Genomic DNA, 23,983 nt, shown 5'->3' with positions numbered 1-23,983 from the left:
CTTAAAGCGCGCGGTGCATCATACCATACGAAATGAAAAGTTGAGGATGCTAATTTTTTTCAGAGAACACTGCAAATTTAGGGGTTGAAAACAGGCTGTATTTATTTATTGCGGGCTATTTATCTGGAGTTTAGCACGATTATATGACAATGGCCATATAGAACAGAAGTAGATACACCATATTTATTTGGAGTTTAGCATGTTTATATGACAATGAGCATATCAAGCTGGAGTTTAGCACATATATCAAAGGTTTGCAATAATGTCCAGTATGGCGCCCCATAGAAATCAGTCTCCCTATATTGATTTACAATGTTTTTACAGGCTCAAATCAGTCTCCCTTTTTTGATTTCCAAGGATGATATTAACATGTTATTTACATGGTCTTAAAAAACGGTGTACTGGTGTTCGAAACACTGAATTTTAAATTTCCCATTGACTTGTTGTACGCAAATAGGTTCCCAGTGAAGGCTGGTGTTGTTTGTTGCACATCCAGAGGACGAATGAATAGTATCCCATGATGCATTGTTTCAAACTGATATATCGAAAATTTTGGTGACATCACTTGATTCTACTGCTTGCCTCGAGAGGTTTGATGGCGTCGTTCAACACAATTCCAGGTGAAAGTGCTTCTGCACTGCAAAATTGTTGCATGTTGTAGGTACATCATATCTCAAAGGAAAACTTAAATGCCTGACCTCGAGATTTATCTCGTATGGAACTCGTCTGTCGGGAAGTTCACTTTAGTTTCTTGGACAAGATGCAGAAAGACGAGTTGCTCTCTTACCTGCTTCAAATGGCTGTCACAACGTGGACGTTTTGTTTGCTTCTGAAAGTACTCCGGCGCTGGTGTCATTGAAAACAAGTTGCAATTTTACAGTAAGAATGATAGTGATAGTTCGAAAACAATGCAAAATGTTTTCTCAGATTGTTATTAAACATGTATGCTCACCCTTTGTTTCCGAATTTCTTTTACAACGACACTGATCCGAGAGCTGCACCTTTTACTGCTACTCTATTGTAGGATTTTGATCTCATTCCTGCACCAGTGACAGCTTCTATTTGCCCAAAGAAAATTGCAAATAGCGAGGAGATCGATCAAACAGTTCCACCCTTGAATCTCGATGTGGCATCATCATGCAATTGTTTCGATCACGAGAATCGTCTTTGTCTCGCCAGTTTTCACTCTCACTGAGATCCAGAAGACGAGGATGGAGAAGAAAGGATTGTTGATCCACTGAGGGACCTACTCATTAACTCAGAGGACGAAGAGGATGAATCTGACAGTGATCCCGGCAGTTCAGAGCCAGAGCATGACACTGATACCGGTCATAGCACCGAGGAGCAGGAGTTCGTGGAATATTTCCCTATCATTGGGTGAAACTGGGAGGAACGATATCAGGAAGGTCTTAACAAGTGTTATGAACTGAGAGTTAAAAAGGAAACGGTACCAATCAGAGTTGAACATGACCCTGAGAACATTGCAGATTGTAATGCACTAAAATTTGAGGTTCTTGCAGATGGAAAATGGTTTATCCTGGGGTATTGTGGGGTGAAAAAAATTCCAAAACTAAAAAAAGCCCTGCACTATAGTCAAGTCATATCTGTAGAATTGTGTAAGCTTCAAAGAGTATGGTATCCAGTGATTTCAGAGTTTAGACTCAGGAGGACTGAACATTGTGAAAAAGGAGAGCTGGGAAAAGGATGATCCACACAATGTTTACAATTCAGTAATTGACATTAACATTAGAAGAAGCTGAATACTGTTCCACAGCCACGGATTCTATTCCTCATTTTCCACTCCAAAAGCAGCTTAGATAATAATATAAGATATTAATTTTTTCAATACACTGGGTACATGATCTGAAAAACTATACAGGTTAAGGAGGATTTTCCTAGGAAAATCAGATAACACCCCCTAAACCTGTGTAATTTCTTTATACCACACTTCACCCGATAGTGCAAAATATATGCAGGCTAAGGACTCAGAACCTGCAATTTATTAAAAGGTGTATTCTAAAACTACTGTACCAAGTGTTTCTTGGTGCTGTAGAAACTGTTGATGTTGTGGTCAGTCTTTTCATATTACATGATTTCTTGACTGTGGCTATGCACAACAGCAAGAAAATAACTTTTTCAGCTTAATACCACTGTGGCAATTTTTGTTGAAGTTTGATGTCAATGAGAAATAAAAAAAACATAATTTTGAATAATAATAATTGGGCAAGTTTTCCTTTCTAACATAACCACATCAGAGGGTCACGCAAAAACTGAGGCTTGATGCCAATTATCAGTGGCACTGGTAAACTGAACACCGCTGCAGTAGCTTATACATGGATTGATGACATTAATGTAAACTGTCAAACAAAATTGTTTGGAACAGACTAGGAAGGGCCAGCTTTAAAAGGATAATGTTGGAGGCATTGACGGATTTCTATCTTTGTCAAAAGCAATGTGGTTGTAAATGTGAATTTCAATGGGCAAGGTTTTACTGTAAAAGTTTTAGGGTTTATTTACACGAGCCTTACAAACTTATCAGCTTGTGAATAAACAGTAAAAAATATCACCGAAACGATAGCTTTAATATTCTGCACTAGTGATAACATGAAAGAACAAATTCCAAATCTCAGAGCAAAACAACTCAGCTATGTATACCTGATCACATCTTATTTTATTTGACTATTCCAGCGAGTGGAACGAGAATGTTCAAATTTGCTGTGAGTTTGGAACCTTTTTTCTTTCAAGTTAACAATATCTTCCCCATGAACAACTTATCCCATGAGGATCTACACAATAATACTATATGTAAAATTGTTAATAAATGTACACAATGCATTTTTTATCTAACATTCCATTGCTTCTTCTTTTGATAGTAAAAACAAGGATAGTCGATCCTACAGTTTTGTTAGTGTTAACAGCTAAAGCAACTGAAGAGAACCTTTTAATATTGCAATGGCCAATTTTCCTCACATAATTCACCAGAACCTCACTGAATGACCCATGAACACTGAGTTTAACCCTTTAAGTCCCAATAGTGACCAACATCAATTTTCTCCTACCAATATCCAAGAGATAAAATTATGAGAATTAATAAAATGATCTCCAAAGAGAAACTGCATGATCTTTTAGCAAGTTCTCTCAACTAATTCTTGAAGGAAACGTATAGAGATCAGTTGGGAGATTTTGCATGTGGATATTGGGGCTTAAAGGGTTAACTGCACTATAGAGGAGGAACCAAAGGCAAAAGTTATTTACAAAGCACATTTTCAGATTCTTAAAAGACAGTTGAACACAGTTTGTACTGCAAGGTAATTCCAAAAAACATGAAAACGTACCACAAGTTCAAAAAGGGGTGATGCTAACAGGGACTGTAGGGGAATTTGCTTCATTAACTGCAGAAGCAAAGTCTGTTTTAAAACCCTGCTTGGGCATGGGCAGCTTCCGGGCCTTTGCTTTTACAAGACTATGTTCAACTACCTTAGGGCATATTTCTAGGATCGGGAAGTTGGGGCCAGTGGCCGGTGTATTTGTTGCCGGATACTTGTCTGATTTCGTGCAGGTAGAAAGGAATGACCTGCAAAAATGATGGATGCATCCTCTATACGATTCATGGGCAGGTGATGTAATCGCAGTGGATGACAAGTCGGGTCTTGGTTGTCTTCAACCCAATAAGGAAGCTGGTCAAAGGATGTCATCTGATCCTCATCTCTGAACCTTTCATTCAAGGTCCAATAATAGAATGGAAGGTCTGGCGACATTCTCTTTGTAAACTTCCTAAAAGTTGCCAAAATAAGTAATCATTATTGTTCAGTCCACGTTCATTCTTTACATAATGTTGGCCATGTAGTGAACGTTTTTTTCTGTACAAAAGCATTTCAGATGAAATGTGTTGATGTTGCTTGTTCGCATTCTGCATGTTCAACATTACTATAACCAAACTACTGTAACCAAAAATACAACAGTTGAACGAGTGAGTCAAAAAAGGCCTTCAATGTTACGTGAATCTTCCAATGTTTTTGAAAATTTCTAATGGGACAAACTTACTGAAAAAAATACTGACACCACTGCACACACCTTACAATATTTCTCCATCCTGATTTAAACTGCTTCAGAGTGAAGACAACACCAAGAATCCTGTGTAAAAAGGCAATGATGGCCTCTACGTCATCCGTTGAGCCTGCCCTTGGATGTTCCTCATAGCCAATCTCATTGTTCTGACATCTTTGAAATTCCATGCTTTCTATATTGTTTGCCACAGCCACTACCGTTTCACATGAAAAGCCACATATTTCCTTTACAGGCCTAAAAAGACAAAAACCAAACAAGCAAATTATACGATTAAATGTAAAGGATTCCAGGGGAGAAATACATGTACACTTAAGATTTAGTTCAAAGATGACATATGTTGACCCTAGCACATGACAGTAATTGTCAAATGCCACACAGATACATGTAGTAAAAACCAGAGTGGGAAGACTGAAAAAACCCACAAAGTCATCAAAGGAAATAAACCTCATTTTTCAAAATACCTGTTGATGTCAATGGATCTGAAGTCATAAAGTTCCCTATGCCAAGGCATCCACTCATCTAAAATCAAGTTCAGCATTGCATAATTTTTTTGGCAACGTTCAAGCTGTGAGATGCCACGCCCATCTGCGGCCTCATGCCAGTCAGCTACAATTTGTACATATCTGGCCTCCATCTCATAACCATGTTCCCTTAGAAACTTTGCAACCAAAAATGATAACATCCTCTCGGCATCTTTCATTGTTTCCGTTCGCCTCTCAGGGCTGCAAGTGTCAATCCAGTTGTCTGATCACGTACAGCATCATCAAATCCCTCAAAATTCATCCCTTCAGGGACTTTTTCTATCGTATGTTTCCATATGCACTTCAGGATGCGTGGATAACGCTATCCAGCGGATAAATCACTTGATAATGGTCTTCACGTTCATGGAACGTACATGTGGCAAGTGAAGTCAACACCCTCCCTTTGCAGCTCTTCAATTCTGTGTCAGTAGAGGCAGGTTGCCACAAGTGATCTTAATTTATCAGCCAAACTTTCTTCTGGAACCAGGGAGCCCCTCACACTGGTGACAGCATCTTCCCATGTCAGGCCATCCCTTGCTTTCAGCTGATGCAGTTCCTCAATCATCTCTTTTGGGATTGTAATATCTCTGCCAGCAACAACTGGGCAGCCATCCAATGTCTCTTTGTCGAAAGAAAGATACAAGAAGCTGACGATCACAAACGCAAAGAACAATTTCGAATGGCTAATGGCGATTAAATCAATGCTCTGAGTGAATTGACCCTCAAAGTCATGAAAGGTGTCGTACCCGTCTCTAACCAAGCCAAGGCAAGGTTAAGACCTTACGCCAACACACTTCGCCAATTGAGTCGACAAAGAGCAGGCATAAAAGCCAGACGACAACTGTTGATGAAACAGAAAGGAGGTGCGGTCTTCAGAGAGCTTTCCAATTGCGTTCGATACTGCATATAACATGGGTGAACCACTGACAAGTACTGAAGTAAAAAAATTCAACCGAGTTTTTACGTTTGCAAGACCAATACAAGGGTGAAATTGTAGAAGATAAACGTCTTACTAAAGCAGCTGAACTGGCTGCCAAACAACACATGATCTTGAAAAATAATCAAGACAATGGTATGAAAGAGGCTCGATTGACAGGTGTCCATAGTTAGTTTCAAAAATGGATGCAACGTGTGCGTCAACCTTTTGGACCAGCGGGTGGAAGCGGTACTGGTGGAACGGTACTAGATGAGGATGACTTTGAAGCGGGTCCCGTGCAGGCTCTGGTCAAACAGTTGATCAAAACTATAAAAAAGCCAACCAAATAAGAACCGACTCAGTCTATGACACCCGCCAACAGACCCAACAGAAAAAGAAGACTACCGACACCTGTGGTAACACCCACTCCCAGACAACCCAAGAAACCGAAACACCACTCTCAGGCTTCAATCCATTGAACACTTTTGACAAAGACGCAACGAACCACCTGAGGAATTTATAGAAAGAAGTTATCAAAGGTTGTTTCCAGATAAACAAGGAGGCTCTCTATCCACATCTGTTAAAAGCAAGGTCACACAACAAGTAAAGACAGCGGTGAAGCGAAAGGGTAAACAGGCAGTCACCAAAAAAGGAAAACAGTTATTGGGACGGTGGTTAGAATACAAGTAAGATGCCTCGAACCACACGCAAGTTGAGACGTGATTCGTTGAGATGACAGAGAGGTGGTCAATTGGACGTGCAAAAGGTGTTGTCCAAAACAGACATCGAGTTCCATTGGCCAGGTTACCAGTTCATGGGCCCAGGCACCAAGCTTGAGAAACGACTGGCCCGCGGAGATCCAGGCATCACTCGACTGGACAGGATAGCAAAACAGCATGACATTGACTACAGCAAAGCCAAGTCACTCAAGGACAAATGGAAAGCCGATAAAAAGATGATCGCCAAGATCAATCATTTGCCGGGGCAAAAAACCAAGACTGAAAAAATTGTCAAAGGCATCATGCAAACCAAACTAAAACTAAAAGTGTAATGTAAGGTAGTGTAATGTCTTGTTATTAAAATTTATTCTTTTTGTCACAAAAAACGTGTCTTTTGTTTCTGCGCATAGCAAAAGTTGTTTCTGCGCACGCGTGGTGTTCAAAAAGGGACAGAAATGTCATCCCACATGGGTACCCTCAACTCTTGGAGTAAATAAGGAACGTTTGGGAACGTTTTTACCAAACTTTGTTTGTGCGCATGCGTTCTGTGAAAGGGGCACAAATGCCATCCCACATGGATGTTTTCCTCTTTTGGGATATATAGTCTTGTTTCATCAGGATGGTGCAATACTTGTTGCACCTTGATGGTGCAATCATTCTCGATAAAAAGAGAACGGGTTGAATCATTTTTCATTTGAGTTTTGCTTGCCAAGATGAAACGTTCCTGGGAAGACACTTGGGACTCTGATGATGATGATCTCTTTAACCAAGTCATGGACGACTTTGATGGCACACAACAAGTGGGAGGTTCGCGGCAACCCTTGTTTGCATTTTCTTTAAACAGTATTGGACCGCGACGCCGATGGAGAAACGTGGTGGAAAGGGCACAGTTCAGAGCTGAGCTTCGCCAATTAAGAGAACCCGTGCCTGGCGAAGACATTGGTGCGGCCTTAACCGAGGCTTTACACGCCACCATCGAGAGAGAGCTGAGAAGGGAGGTCAGACACCAGAATGATTTTGTCAACTTTAGCCTCACCGCTCATGGTTTCACCCATGCTTACCAGAGCATCAACTTTATGGTGGGGGAATTTCGGGAACAATCCGTGCATTTAAATGAATTGTTGCAAGAGTTAGCTGGCAAACTTAATAGCAATGAATCATTCGACCCTGAACAAGGCTTTCAAGTGGAGGTGGTTTTTGTGAGGCGCCCGCAACCTGGCAGTGGTCGAGGCAAAAAGAGAAATACCGGACGCCGATGCCTGGATAACGAAAACAAAAAGAAACGTTGCATCATTCCCATTAAAAACAATGATGATCTCTGCTGTGCCGTGCCATCGTCACCATGCGAGCCCATGCCCACAAAGACGACACCAATGATGCGTATCATGATTATCGAAACATAATCCAGGGTAGAGCCATTCAAGAACGTCAAGCCCGCGAGCTGCACCACTTGGCAGGCGTGGACCCCGGTCCGTGTGGATTAGAGGAGCTGGAAAAGTTTCAGGCGTATCTAAAACCGACTTATCAATTGTTGGTGATGTGCCGCACCAAACCATTTTTTCTGATTTTCAAGGGACCACCTGCCCCTAAACAGATCAAACTCCTAAAGTCAGACACCCACTATGATGGTTGCACCTCGTTTCCAGCCTTTGTAAGCCATTCATATTGGTGCTCTCTCTGTGATAAAGGATTTAATGTGGACGATGCCAAGAATCACCCTTGCGAAGGAAGAACTTGCCAAGCCTGCAATCGAAAAACCTGTTCTGACTACAATCGTGATGTCAGTCCCACTCTGGTCTGTCCAAATTGCCATTGTCAATTTTACGGCAACGACTGTTTTGACTATCATCGTGAAAAAAATCAATGCGCCAAACACAGAACTTGTCCCAAGTGTAATGCAGAATACAATGTCATCAAGGGCAAGCGACATCGATGCGGGTTTGCCGCCTGCCCAAGCTGTAAAGAAATGGTCGAGATCCAGGCACACAAATGTTTTATTTAGCCGGCCGTGGACCACCCAGAAGATGTTGATGATGATGATAATGGTAAGAAAAAACCCCTCCCTCCACCCCTCTTTGTCTATGCCGACATTGAGGCTATGCAGCTGCCGGACAGACCAGTTGAACCATTTGAAGCCAACTTGCTGTGTTACCGGACCAGCGAAAGCGAGACGATCGTTACCCACAAGGGAAAGGACTGTGCCTGCACCTTTTTACATGATCTCCACGATGCAACCGAGATTCCTGAGATGACCGACAGAGAACCGTCATCGTCATCTTTCACAATCTCAAAGGTTTTGACGGGATGTTTATTATAGATGAACTGTACAAACAGCAACGCGGGATCGAAAATCAGCTCACCGTGGGTTCCAAGGTCCTTTCCTTTCAAAGTGCATCTATCACGTTTAAGGACTCACTGTGTTTCCTACCTGTGCCATTGGCTTCATTTTCATCTGCTTTCAATCTCACGGAACTAAAAAAAGGCTTCTTTCCTCACAAATTCAATTCGCCACATCACCAAAATTACGTGGGCTCCATTCCTGGCATTGAGTTTTTTGACCCTGATGGAATGTCTGGAAAAAAAAAGAAAGAATTGGAAGAGTGGCACGCTGACCAAGTACGAAGTGGAGTGCAATATGACTTTGTCCGGGAGATGGAGGAGTATTGCAAGTCGGATGTGGCTCTCCTACAAGCTGGTTGTGAAGCCTTCACCAAAGAATTTGAGAGCCACGCCGACTTCAATCCCTTTGAAAAATGCATAACTATCGCCAGTGCCTGTAATTTGTAGTGGCACAAGCATTGCCTCCAAGAAGCTACTATTGCTGTGGAACCACTCAAAGGATGGCGAGGAGCCAACGTCAACCATTCCATGAAAGCATTGCAGTGGTTATACTACAAAGAGCATTGCATCCCCAAGCAGGGTGTCTGCCCGGACCAAATAAGGCATGTGCGAAACAGGGGTGAGCAGAGTGTAACCACTGCCACAGATTCTTACTTTGTGGATGGGTACGATCCCCAGACCAACAAGGTTTACGAGTTTCACGGAAGTTTCTTTCGCGGTTGTCCCGAATGCCATCCCAGAAACCGTCACCCCAAACACGCCGTCAACCCGGATCGTACCATGGAAGAACTCTGGAGGGCTACCCAGGTCAAAGAAAACGCTCTCTGCAAACATGGTTACAACCTCGAAGTCATGTGGGAACACGATTGGGACAAGTTGTGCCAACAGACACTACTGTTCTATAGCACTAGACCGTACTAAATGTTGAAATATTGAGGACTTGTCATGAAAAGTGATACTTAAATAATAGTGCCAGTAAGAAGTGTCAAATTACTTTCCAACACCTTTCACCAGAAGCATCGACATTAGCTATGGGACAATAGATTTTTGCTGGCATTCCACATTTTCAGACAGGAGGACAATGGCACCGCACTCGAGAACGTGGAGTATGAGCAGAAAGTTTCTTCTACTTTGTTGGACTGATAACCTCAGGGTTCCAACACCCCGAAATGAAAACGCCCTTGAAAGATCGGGGTGTGTCAAAGACATCGTTTTTTCTAATGACTCAATGAATGAAAGAATAAAAGAACTGCTTCTTCACGCGTTCAGCGATCATCTGGATGCTGATGACCTGCCAAGGTAAGCTTACACTCTGAAATAGTAGGGTATCAATGAATTCTGATGTATTTGTAATTGTTTTCAGGGTACGAGATCATCTTTTAATATAGCTTCATGTAAACTTCAGTTTGTATTTCTACAAACCGGTGGGGACCACAACGTGGCTTCAGGAAGTGTGCTATGGAGCGACAGTCTGTGGTCCGACACTGAAAACCTGTTTCAAAACAGCTACAAGAATCTACATCAGGAAAAGCATAGGTAAAATTGCCATAATATTTCCAATTACTGATTTTTGTATTTTGCAAACTAAGAGGCATGATATCCATTCATGATTTTGCCCTTTGTTTGTTTGTTTGCTTTCCCCGGCTTGAATTGTTTCAACTTTCGAAACAAAGAGAGGGCTGTTGAATTTAGACATGGTAGCCTGCGCAACCATTTCTCTTCACTCTTCGCCCCTGAGGACTTTTCGCGCTCCTCAGCGGCGAAGAGCGAGGAAAAACGGCGGTTTTCACAGGTTAAGATATCAGTAACTGAAACAGTATGCAGTTTTATCTTTAAAATCACTATAAATTGCGTTATTCCTGAATTATTTCGACTTCTCGTTTGTGTGAAGGAAATACTCATGTCTCCTGACTTACAAGAATCATGCTATATTCGCGCTTAATTGACCCAACCAGGACAAAAAGTTGGAACTCTTGGTCGATTTCATTTCTCTCCCTGTTCACAATTAAAGTTAAATTTGACGAACCTTTTCCAAACTGCGCTTTAGTTAACAACACTGCACAGGGGCAAGGAGGCTGCACTGTGCACTCCCAAAAATCCTACGTTTTTTGAGCAGGGAAGCCACCCTTTGACATACTTTGAACTGCAGCAATTTGCGATTATACTTTCACAATTTTGTCAAGTCCGTAACCATCGTTTAGGTCTAGGGAAGTTTTAGCTCCAAAAAAATACCCTTATCAGCTCTTGTGAAAAAAAGAATCATATCCTAGAAGCAAGAACTCCCAATACATATTCTCTCTTTTTCTTAGTCCGTCAAGCGAAACACACGAGACAGGTAATTGACCACGTATCTTCCCACATGCAGTGTAGTCTAATCTAGTCTGTTTTTTTTTTAAATTTTTTATCCTTGACATTACTATCATTGCATTTAGGTGGAGATGCAAGTGTATCCAGACAATTAGGTTTTAAAAATACAAACTGGAAAAACTGGAATCAGGTGTGTTAAACAAGACATTAATTTGTTCAAAGTTTGATTAATTTAAATGATCGACTATAATTTGTAAATAGCCAAATTAGCGCCGCGGCGCTTAATCAATCATTTATGGTACTTAAGAGTTAACTACCTGTTTACTGGTTGTAATATTTTCCAAAGATACAGGAAAAACATTGTTTACAACAAAAAGCAGTGAGGTTTTCGTTCAACAAGTCTGTCTCATTTGAAAATAAAAAATGTTGGAGATTATCAACACTCTTTGTTGCGAGCTTTGAGATTCGAGAAACCCTGGGGTCTAGTTTAGTTTCGGGATCGGCGCTGCGTAGCCTGTTCCAAGCAAGACGAAAAATCTGGCACAGGCTAGCCGGCCACAAACGTATGAGATCGACGTACCAAAGACAACTGCATATGGATATTATTTGTTGTAAAGAACATGGGTAAAGGTAAAGTTAATCTTTGTCAATTTCCTAAAGTAACTTATCCTTTTCTAAAATCTATTTTCAGGTAGAGATGAAGGGGATACTGTGGATCGTGCTGACAATCTAGGTAAGCTTAACTAATCATAAGCTTTTATGAAGATAAGCGTAATTGAAATAAGCTATTACACCTCAAGTCATTCTTTTAGCTTTTGATATCACTTTTTTTGGTCAATGAATTGTGAGCCAATGAGTCAGACATCAACAGTGGTCTAGTAATGATGTGCCGACCATGCACCAGTGGCAGGGGTTACTGCACGAGTACTGAGTATTTATTGATAATTACTGTTATATGCACTGAGCATATGGAAATTTAGAAGATTATACTCATTTTTTCAATTACAGTGTTGACGTGCGATGGTAAAGTTAACTCATTATTATAAATATTATTTTCAAAACAGAATTTCAGATCAGGACGTGACTGCTCCAGGGGATGGAGATGATACACCATCAGAGCCAGGGCCTTCTGGAGAGAGTGAGTGTAATGAATAGAGCTTTCATTTTCCAAAAAAAATCATAACAGTCGTCCCTTACATTTTCTGCCAGATGATCCAGGCGACTCCAGATTCGGATTGTTTCTATCAGTCTCCAGATTAGAATAAACCAATCAGATCAAATGTTACAGTGCCAACAACATCTTCTTCAAGCATATTGTTTTATTCGCAAATTTCTGCTGATGAGAGTCGATGAGTATTTTTTTTTGCACAAATGATGTCACTGGTAGTGTATCATGACGTCTCCTCTATCATCCCATCCATAATCTCAATATTTGAAGACAACAGAGTTGTCAGCCCTGCCATCCCCTCACCTTGTGTGCAGCCCCTGTTCAAGCAAATCAATACTTTTCCTTCCTAACATACTGACTGTATATTTCAACTGTATGAAAAGGCACTTGAGTGCCTCCCTACATTTCGCCCATCCCTGCTGAGGCAATGAATAAAATGACCCAGGCAGGGGTGATGGTGGAAGTTCTGCTCTAAAATTCCCTAGACCTAAGTGTAGGTATGACTGGCTTGTAAGCGTTTGAGCTTCACTGTGGTGATCTTCTGGTTAGAAATTAAGTCCGATAATGACAGAGTGGATTATGAAGCTTTGGCAATTTCAGGAACATCTGGCGAGATTAAGTGCATGTGATAATTACCTATATCAGTCAGTCAATTACATTAGAGTGCAAGATACATGGGTTTAAAATAGAGCAATGCAGCTTTAAATGAACAATAGAGCTCTCTTTTAAAAAGTCCATAAAGCCCGGTACCCTCTAGCGACACAAGCATATTAAGAATAAGCTTATGTTATATGCCCAAGTGAGGATCGACAACCATGACAAATTAGGCTTTCCCTCATGCTTAGGCTGATGTCCCGGCTTGAACATTCATTTTCATAAGCATAAGTTTTGATCAAAAGTTTTAGCTCATGAAATTAGAGGAACAAACTTTTGGGACACCCTGTAGTGTACCACTTTGAATAAATATTTAGATGAGAGAGATACGAATGGATACAAATGTGGGCTCTGGGTATACATATATGCCTATGCTTATTAAAATTTAGGGTGCATATTAGAAGAAAGGCTTTCATCCTGGTTCCCCTATACTGTACCACAGCAAGTTCCACAATAGCTATCTCATCATAGTGTGCATATAGATATGTCGTTGTAATACATCCTGTAATCTTATTGGTTACCCTAGGTGCTTCAAGAAATACAGGGATTGTTCACACAGGTGTACAGTAAATTTAATTAATAGGGCATTATTTGTTAACATAAAACCATGAAATGGGTGAGGACAAAACATGGACCCCTGGTCCATGGACCCCCACTTTGCACCCGGTCCATGAACCACTTTCATGGACCGGGTCCATTGACGCTTTTTATTTTGATAGAAAAAATAATAAGAAATGAATTAAAACAGAAATAGTGCAAAAATAAGGTTTGACGAGGCGCTGTCGACTGATGCTCGCCATTGATTACAAATATTTAGTTGTACTTACATGACGTATACTCTGCTTGCACATGTGCAACATGGCTGGGTCAGACGATGGTTAGTGTTTGTTCCTTCTTTGGCTGTTCTCTCATCATCCTTATACAATTTATTAACATTGTTTTTTTCCTTTTTTCCTCCTGTAGAAGAATTGTATCGCTTTTTAGACAGTTCTCCCGAAAGGTAAGCCGTTGCTTTTTTTTTCTTCCACGCAAAGTTCTCATCGATAACCCTGCACGTGGTTTCATCTCCGATTACGCTTTTTCAAGAACAAAATGTCCTTTCAAGGCAAGGCCCTAATATCACTGTCTTTTTAAATACAAAATATATTACCTTTGGGAAATACAAACCAGCTGTCCACTTTTTCTGAGAGTCAAAAGACTAATTAAGGGCCAGTTATTTAAACGGAATGTTAGCAAGTGTTTAACAAAACCGCGTTTTGTTTTAAGCTTATGTAAACTTAAAAAACATTGATCATGCACAATTACATTATTAAAACATATAAAGTAAACTACAAAAGGATTAGTCTTCTTAAAATAACCCACAAAGGAAGATATGTAGAGGTCCAAAGATTGCCTATTAAAGAAAACCGCGGTCTAAGTGAGATTTCCGCAAACGCCAGCGTGGGAGATTTCCTATCGTTGCCGAAAATGCCCGAAGATGTTCCGACGACCTTTGAGCATTGGTTTCCTTGCGACAAAATAACATCAACCAAGGGAATTTTTTTGTCCAGCGGTTTTCATGAAAACAAGGGTTGGTGGAGACTGCTCAGTCTCATGGGCTCAAAAACCTCCCTTAGGTCGTTGTTATTTTGTAGTTGCGTTGTGATACAGTCGGAATACTACAGAATATGCTTTTTATAAAGATTACATGTAAAATGTTGTTGTTCTGTTAATTTATAGTTAGATCTCTCTTAAGATTATTAATACCTTATTTTAATTTTTATTTTTGGCTTGCCTCTAGCAAAAATTATCTGTTTATCTATCTACCATTTATTTGCCTCCATCACAATAATTAATGACTCTTGCAAATTATTGCCTACAGCATTATTTTTCTGTGCTTTTGTGTGCTTTTCCATTTAAAATATGGCACTGACATGGTGTTCTACTTCAAAGTTCAATTTACAATCCTGATGTAACACCAGCTATAAACTTGGTAAATCATGTGCAATCAATGATGGAACTTCATGACTCACCATATATTTCGTTCATTTATTTCCAGACATCCAGAAGCAATTGAGATTGGTTCTAGTGAGACTAGTGAAGATGAAGAATTAGATTCAAGGTGAGTATCTCACACTGAGTGACTGCGATGACCATAGCCACCATTGAATGCAAAAATACCAAATATTTCAAATGGCTCAACTTCTGAACTTCAGTACAGCTGGTTACAGAGGAAGAAATATAATTTCCTTCTTTGCTACAATAACTTACAACTTACTTAATGAATCTACATTAACTTCACATTACCCAAACCTGGTACAGAACATGTCAATGACAATATGTTGTGATGGAGGTGTGTACATACTCTTGGAAGATATTAGTATCGAGTGTAAATTCATTTCTGCCACCTCAAATTTGAACCTTTGGGGTCGGCAGTCACTGAAAATCCCAGGAGCTTCATGACCATGTTTCGCGCTGAATGGAGAAAGGGCTGCAAATAACAGTCGGTTGTTGGACACTGGTCGACCAGACTTTGCCGGTGTCTGACAAAATCCCACCTGTGTTCAGACATTTTTGGAGAATTTTTTTTTCGTAAATCATTTTCAATCTACCTTGAGTAGGTATTGTCTTATTCTGCAGGTCAACTGATGACATATATGGCCCTTTGCCATCTGATGATGATGCGGAAAAAGAAATTGAGGTTAGTATCTTTCAGTTCGGCATTCAGTTGAACCTTCAAATGAAACAGGCCATTTATTAAGCAGTCACTCTCTCTTATGTGGTCAGTAAGCAAAGTCCCAAAATAGAAAAGAATGGGGAACTAAACCCATATTAAGCTGCCACAGCCTCAATTTTGCCGTCCCAACAAGACCTCTACTAAGCATCCATCAAGCCCTTCATACAATTAGTTTGGCTTTATTGTCAGAATATGATGAAGGAAAATAAAGACCAAGATAGAAGGTGACGGCTGATTGTGTAATGCTGTTTCCGTTGAGTGTTTGTTTCAAAATAAAGTGGTGTTTCTGACAAAGATTATACTAATTAATGATGACCCTCTATTAAGCGGCCAGCCTCCATTACGCAGCCACTTGCTGGTCCTGGAGGTTCATGGAGGCCCACCTATATTTTCGTAAATGTCCTTGAAACCTGTTCTAGAGCATTGCAAAAGTATAATGACAGACAATACACAAATCTTTCAAGAAGTTGATATATGTCATTTTGTTGGTCACATGTTATTTGTGTCTCAACCCTAACTAACTACTGACCAGTTGCTAATAACTAGTGACTGTATAGATTGGAGTTCTGCACCGTCATTAAGGTCAGGTGCACTCTCATATTTCTCCCTTCTTTAGAGTGAGACAGAAATAAAAACAGAAGCTTTTCCTCTTAAAGAGAAAAAGGCGGCATTTGTTGTGTATAATGGAGACGAAGATTGCAGGTTGATAAAAGAGCTGGAAAGTTCTGAAAACCCATTAATCATACCGCTGCTCATGAACTGAAGAACAGACAATGTGGAACTTGTAAGCAAATCTGTTCCATGTGGAATACAGCAAAGTGCATCCCTGTTGATTGACATTGATGCCCTAGAAGAAAGGGAAGACATCTACAGTGATGACAACGGTGTGTTGTGGACCCAAAAAGTGTGCAAGACCAAGTATCTCAACACCATCACGTCTGCTAATAATAAAGTTGTGGGGTTGACTAAAGTGTCTAGAGAGGAAGAAGCGGACATAACCGTGAGAAGGCGTACCTATACCAACAAGTCATGTCAAGCCTTCCGTAAACTCATGGTTTCAATTGAGTATGGAAGGGAAATCAAACAGTGGTACCCGATTGTCTTTCTGCAGTACAAGTATGATGGCGAAGAAAAACCCTTTGAGGTCATGCGTCATGGAAACTGAAAACTAGCACCTGGAAAACCGCATGTACGCACCAAAATGAGCACCAAGCGTAAGGCCTCAGAAAATCTCCAAGTTGATAGTGGCCAAAGAGAGCCTTATTCAAAACTGTCAAAGATGTTGGTGGACTCCTGAGGGCAAAAAATCTTGGAACATTGCCGAGAAATGAAAGACAAACGAAATATTTAAAGAAAACTGATGAAACAAGAAACTTGGAAGGTTCTAGGGATCCCCTTGCTACTGTTATGGAATTGCAAAAAGCTGTTTTACCGGGTTTCATTCGTGATGTGGTTTGTAATGATTTACCAATGGTTATTTTGTTCACTGACCAGCAGATTGACAATCGTGTCACGTTTTGTTGTTTGAAACAGGAAGAGTTTGTTTCAGAACTTGGGGTGGACTTGACCTTTCAGCTTGGACCGTTTTATCTTCTTGTGACAAGTTACAAAAACACTCTACTTGAAGTAAAGGACAGGAGGTGTTCACCATCCTTTTTGGGCCCTATGATGATCTGCCTGACGAAAGACTATCAGACATATCTCTCATTTGTCCCTCGACTAGTTAGAGAAGTCCCGGGTTTTGCACAATTCCTCCATGTTTATGGAACAGACAATGAGGATGCTCTAGTTAACGCCCTTGCTGCAGGTTTTCATAGGTCATTTCACCTACTATGTTACATTCAGTGCAAGAAGAATATCCAGCAGAAAATGAAACAAATTGGTTTGTCAGAGGGGCTAATACGGCCTTTTTGTAGTGACTTGTTTGGCAGAGGTGGCTTGGTGTGGTCTCAGTCTGAAACAGAATTTGAAGAAAAGATATCGCACCTTGTTGAAGAGTGGGATTCACTTGAGAGGAGTGAGCGACAAGGAGAGCCCAAATTCTCTACACACTTCTTGGAAAACAAGAAGCAAGATATGAAGAGTAAAATGTGCAAGTTTGTAGTCAAGGACTTGGGAGTGGGTGATGGCCCATACAACCGGAACATCCCTGAATCATTGAATGGTCTTCTGAAAGACTGGAATAATTTCAAACCGCAAGAAATGGACAAGCTGATCCTTGCCCTTTATGATCTAGTTCAGAGTTTTAATGAGGAGGAAGAGCTACAATCTTGGACAAAACTGTTGAGAAAATGTCACATTCTCAGACCATTTTTCCTAACATTCTCGCTATACCGCGTCCTCCCTTCCCCCCTCCCCTTGGAAGCAATGTTGTTGTGTGTTCTAAAGCAACCCTGATTCTTAAACATTTGTAGGAAACAACATTGACCTGGGGGAAGGGGAATTTGGTACCGCAAATCAGTTGTTTTTGAAATAGTGTTGTTGCGTTACATAGTGTGCATGGAGGGGTAAAAATTCTCAAGTAGTTTTGTCCGGGATTGTATATCACTGAAGTTGTGGATTTGACGCATGTAGCGTGGTTATATAAGCCTCTCCTTTATATATTAGGTACATTTTACAGTTAATGAGATAATTGATGAGAAATTAGTGACTTCACAGAAGTTAATCACTAAAAAAGTCTTTTGTACGTTGCATTATATTCAAATCGTCAGTCGTAAACGATCTTGAATTTGTTGGCTGACCATCGTTTTCACGCGCGCTTTAAGCGCCGAGGAACGGGCATACATTGCATATTTAGTACATGATAAGAATGTCTCCATTAAGGATATTAGCAGCAAAACAGGAGTTTCAGTGGCTACCATCTATAGGTTGAAGCAAACAAAAATAGGAGGGCGGAAACATTGTACACGAACGCCTGTAAAACATCCAGGTGGGGGCCCGAAAAAACTGACTACGCGAGATGAAAGACATCTACTGCGGTGTATTCCTGTTTTAAGGGAAGAGGAAGGAAATTTCTGCGCGAAAAGGTTAATGCAGAGAGCCGGGTTGAGTAAGAAGAAGGTAACCGATCGAACTGTACGGCGATGTTTGAACGAAAACGGCTATTACTATCTACAAGCACGCGAAAAGGGCCTGATGACTAAAAACGATCAGAGGAAACGCAGGATATTCGCAAAACAAGTACAGGGCAACTATTCTGCGGATGTGTGGATTTCAAAAGTGGCTTTTTACCTCGATGGTGTAAGTCTGTTTTATAAACGCAATCCCGCAGATCAAGCGAGAGCACCTAAGGGGCGTATATGGAAAAAGAAGTGCGAAGGACTGAGCCTGGGTTGTACCGCGAAAGGTTCAAAAGAGAGGAGTGGGGGAAAGGTACTGAAGTTGATGGCTGCCATAAGCTACGGAAAGGGAGTGTTAATGTGTCATCCGTACAAATACTTTGACGGGCCAACCTTTGCTGCATTTGTAAGGGAGAAGTTTCCTGAGATGTTTCGTAAAGCGGGGAAAAAAGGTCCACGCATTTTTGTACAAGATAATGACCCCGTGCAAAATTCTGGGAGTGTACGCCGAGCTCTGAACGCCTTAAAAGGAAAGCAACTGAAGATTCCTCCCCGGAGTCCGGACGTCAATCCCATTGACCAATCCCCAGAAGCTGAGGCAGCAAGCACTGAAACAAAACATAATACATGAAACATTCCGTGAATTGTCAGACCGTGTGACAACAACTTTAAATAATTTTTCTATCGCAGAAATTGATAAGATCATCGAGTCTATGAATAACCGCTTACAATTGATAAAACAATCAAATGGACAGAGGATTAAATATTAACTAAACTCGAATGTTTACTTTACAAATTGAAATGTTTACTTTCTTTTAGACATTGTAGCGAGTGCAAAAACTATAATGTCATGCGCAACAACGTGACAACATGCACTATCGCGTGACGTGTAACATTGCCACTATTTTCCTGTGCTTCATATTCACATTAGACCGAAAAAAATTACAACATAGATTCGTTATTTAGAAACAAACAGATAATAAATGTTGCGACAGTGGCCTCCTAACCTCTTTCTGTTCAGAAGATCTATGATTTGGAACGGTTAACAGGACATTTGAAAGACCCTATGAAAATTGGCAACGATTAACAACGAATAACAACGTCTTCTATAAAGAATTAGAAGGTCATTCACTTATTTCAGTGAAATTGTGTTAACCATTTCAATGTTCTGTTAATCGTGATATTATTCTATGTATGGTATCGTCCTAAAAAGTTAACCGATTTTTACGAACAAAGTTTGTCTAACCCTGAAAGTTTAACCTAGTATCAGATCGGAGAAACATCTCCCACAAGATGAGATCGAGCGCTGCGATTCCTGAGGGATTACGTAACTCACCTCAAACAAGTTCCACCGTACTTTCATCATCTCAGTCTCTCGCTGATCTAGCACGCCATTTTTGAGAAAGAGAATTGGATACTTAGTAGTACAAAAAATCGGTGTATCGGACTTCACAGTAATGTCCTTAGAGAAATGGGTCTTTGGGGCGGGTAGATGTACAGTTTGACCCTCTAGTAGAAGCAAGAAATCATGCCATGGGATCAATTGAGGAGACCAGCAGAAGTCGTTGAGGAAAATGCATTCTGCTTTGTCAACCCCAACCCAAGCAAAGGTTCCTGTTGCAGGGTTGCTGAATGTGTCGTAGATAGTTGTCAGTGGGTTCAATAAAAATGTTTTCCCGCAATTTGCTGGACCTGTTAACATAATATTCTTGTGCTTTCCACGCCCGTTCACCAGTAAATCCTTCACAGCAGTGCGGAAAACTTCCAGAGAAATGCCGTTGTTGTGTAAAATTTGTTGCGCACACGTTAACCACTCACCATTACAACCTGTTACACAGGAGCCAGTTTTAGCATCCTCTAGAAGGTCCATGCGACTTTTGCGCAACCGTGCCAACTTCTTGGGCGCATTCTCGATCTCCCAAGCAGTTTGTAATACATCGGCGACAACCTTTGGGTTGCGGTTAACTAAAAATTCCGCCAAATCTGTCTTGCCTTCTTTTTTTTGTTCAAATGCTAAGGCTTGAAGTTCTGTAAGAGTTGTGACATTTCTTTTAACAATTATTTCTCCCACCTCATACGCGGTAAGTCTCCACCTTTTTTTCCTCCCGTTAGCGGTGGAGTTCCCATCGCTATCTTCCTCCTCCTCGTCCGCGCTTGATATTTCCGAGTTAGTAGTATTTCCAGGACTTCTTTTCCGACGTTGACGTCTCGAACGGCTTGCAGAGCTTGTCTGTGGCTCCGTGTCATCTAGACGGGGATGTCCTTCACTCTTGATGTAGCATGCGTCGGACTTCGTAACATACTTCCACGCTCTATAATAATTATAATGCCGATTTGAATAGTGAACGCTTATTCTGTACACATCAAGTAGATATGTTTTCCATGATATCCAACGTTGATTTCGGTCTAGTTTTATAGCTAGATGAAAGTGTAATCCTCCATCCTTGTGTTCTTCCAAACAACATGACCAGTGCTTTACTTTGGCATGTCCTTGAGAAAACGATTCTACTACTGCACTTGCAAAATCTTCCCGTCTGGCAAATTTGTCCATATCGGCTTGACTGTATGTCACAAGATAAACACTCCTTACGTCTTGGCTACTAAGAGAAGAGCCATCCCGGTCTTCTTCAAACTCTTCTGACAACAATAAAATACTTTGCGAATTTTCTAAACCTTCCATCTCTGAACAACAGGACAAAAGGTAACAATGCGCACGCGTTATAGCACTATTGCAAAATCTTTCTGTTTTCGCAAGGTACTCTAAAAAACCGAAAAAGAGCTCGTACTTTTCTATGAGAAGATCATGTGGTGTAAAACTTCGTGTCCAAAACAGCCTCTGTAGAGTGTTTTTTATTAACACCATTTCGTTTGGTCATTCATAATTTTCGTGCGGGAAAACGCAAAACACCGTAGACACAATCTTGGAGAAAACTGTTGAGAAAATGTCACATTCTCAGACCATTTTTCCTAACATTCTCGCTATACCGCGTCCTCCCTTCCCCCCTCCCCTTGGAAGCAATGTTGTTGTGTGTTCTAAAGCAACCCTGATCCTTAAACATTTGTAGGAAACAACATTGACCTGGGGGAAGGGGAATTTGGTACCGCAAATCAGTTGTTTTTGAAATAGTGTTGTTGCGTTACATAGTGTGCATGGAGGGGTAAAAATTCTCAAGTAGTTTTGTCCGGGATTGTAGCATGGTTTGGCCTCTCAGAGAAATGGGAAGTACGAAAAGAGTTTCAGCACCTTCACCCCAAACCATTCAGTAGCCTCTCGCCAGAAGAGCGTCAGACAGAAATGTCTAGGGTGCGGCGCATCAGGCCAGATGCAGTTGCCTATAAGAAGTGTAGGTCATTTAAGTTTGAAAGCAAGCTGCCTGCAGCACAATCAGGTGCCAGCAACGTAAAGGTACGAGTAGCTGGTAGAAAATATAACAAAAGATTGGACTGACTGTATGTTTACACACCAACATCAAACGTTAACTGCTGAAGTAAGGCCTTGCTGTTGTATTCTACATTCAGAAATTAAAAAGCCTCCAAATAAGCTGTGGAGTTTGCAGCTTTACCCTTGTGGTGTTAATTAAATCAGCTGGTGAGAAGAGAGATAGTGATGGTTGTTCCAATAATGTCTGTGCTATAATCACGGTGAAAATCATTTTATATAAATTGGACAGCCTTTCAGTGCAGATTCTTGCACTGTGTATAATAAAGATTACATAAAAATCTTTGCATTCTAAATGTAATAAGAGGTTGGGGCAAGCAATAATATATCCTTTATACTTTGGTAGCAATGCAAGTAGGTGATTTTACTGTTGCATGCTTAGTAGTGATTATAGGCCTTCAAGGGAAAGATAGGTTATATTTTTGTAATTAGGCGCTTTAAAACACATCACATAAAAAAATAGTGAAGTAAAAAGGACAAGACAAAGACAAAAATAACATCTACATGAGATTGTGACAAATCTTACTTTTTTTTTCAACATGGCATTCGTACAGAGAAGTACTTTTGAATTGTTATCTTTTTTTTAAAACAGTTTTTCTTGATGCTTCATTCCGTACATGTATCTTAAAGATTTTTTTTATTTATCTCTGTAAGAACCAAGACCAATCCCAAGTGGGAACATTCCCTTCAGATTATGTGAAAAGTCTAAGGCAGCACTTTAGCAGTGAAGAGATATCAGGGCTGACAGTGAAGGCAGATGCTTTGATAGCTAATAGGCGCTTCAGAGAAGGCTTCCAAGACGGCAGTTTCTTTGTGGATAGTGGTGTTGCTGTTCCTCATAAAGTAATTTGTTACAAGAGTGGGAAGACAACGTGTTCATGTTCATTTTTTGCTAGAAACAACCTGTGTTTTCATGCTCTGGGAATTGCTAAGCACAAAGACAGGCTTCCCGGCCTCCTTAAATGTTCTCCTGGCAGAAACCTTAATAACCTTGCAACAAATAATGCGCCAAAGCGGGTGGGTAGGAAAGTCCCCCCACGAAAGAGAGCAACAAACACAGCTGTATGTACACCCCACCTTTTAGAAGATAGAAATCAAGGGTCCGACCATCTTTCTGTTGAACAGGTGGATCCCTCAAAGATCATCATTCGCAAAAAAGATAGGCCAGAAGATCCCCCAATCACCTCTCCCCTTGATGTTAAGAGGATAGCAGGAGGCATAAGAAAGTGTGCAGGTTGCAGTAAAGAGATTAAGAGCGTTGTAATCGGGTTCAACCAGGATGAAGATTCCCAGTACTGTCTTGCCAGGCATGAGGCTTATTATTTTTGGAATAAGAATGCCAGTTGTTTTAAATTGCCCTCTGGATCAAGGCACTATCATTTAAGCCCTGTCTGTACTAAATCACACAGCAGTTTGGTGAAAAAAATCTCAAAGGGAGGTATTGACATTCCAGAAAGTATCCTTGATTTACTTAAGGAACGATTTCATCATGTTGATATAATTGACTGATTGTATAGAAGGTTCAAGTATGTTTTTCCCTTACGGTAAAGTTGGCATGACCATTTGAAGTAAGTTGAATGTGAAAAAAAAATCTCTGCAGACAATTTTTTGTCAGTTTGAGTTTTGAAATTTTTATTCTAATCAAAGATCAAAGAGTATTTTCCATTGCGTTTAAAGCAGCTTATTCTGGAAAGTAAATCATATTTGCAGTTATAGTGCATGAAACAGTGAGGGTGATATCTTAAGTTTCCTGGTTAGGTGACAAGCCATTTATTGACAAAATAATTGCTGAGTTCATGCCAGAAGGAGTATTGCATACAAAAATATACCTTGTCCAAAGTGAGTAAAAAGATGCATTTAGAGAATTATCCAGTGTAACCTGAGATGAACAAATTTGTTGTTTTCTTTCTTTTCCTCCTATTTACTTATTTATTTTTTTACACCCATTACATTCCATGAGAAGCATATTTTTTTCTGCATGCAAAAATACGTGTAGGGCCTCAAAGTTATTGTTTCTCAATTGCCAACATAGGAAAGAGATAATGCTTTACGCAAATTCTAACAAAGATTAAATTG

The 23,983-nt window shown here is 40.5% G+C and overlaps 1 protein-coding gene across 1 annotated transcript; it reads right to left on the bottom strand.

The window, feature by feature from the left end:
- Nucleotides 1-3,491: 3,491 nt before the first annotated feature.
- LOC140931868 (uncharacterized) lies at nucleotides 3,492-4,768 on the bottom strand. Its single transcript, XM_073381579.1, has 3 exons — nucleotides 4,530-4,768; nucleotides 4,075-4,302; nucleotides 3,492-3,774 (listed from the first exon to the last, which is right to left on the bottom strand). Exons 1-3 carry the CDS (start codon nucleotides 4,766-4,768, stop codon nucleotides 3,492-3,494), a joined length of 750 nt encoding a protein of 249 aa, XP_073237680.1.
- Nucleotides 4,769-23,983: the final 19,215 nt, after the last annotated feature.

The sequence above is a fragment of the Porites lutea genome, chromosome 3 (genome assembly GCF_958299795.1).
Source record: "Porites lutea chromosome 3, jaPorLute2.1, whole genome shotgun sequence".
In the NCBI taxonomy this organism is placed as follows: domain Eukaryota; kingdom Metazoa; phylum Cnidaria; class Anthozoa; order Scleractinia; family Poritidae; genus Porites; species Porites lutea.
This window is presented reverse-complemented; position numbering and strand designations above follow the sequence as displayed.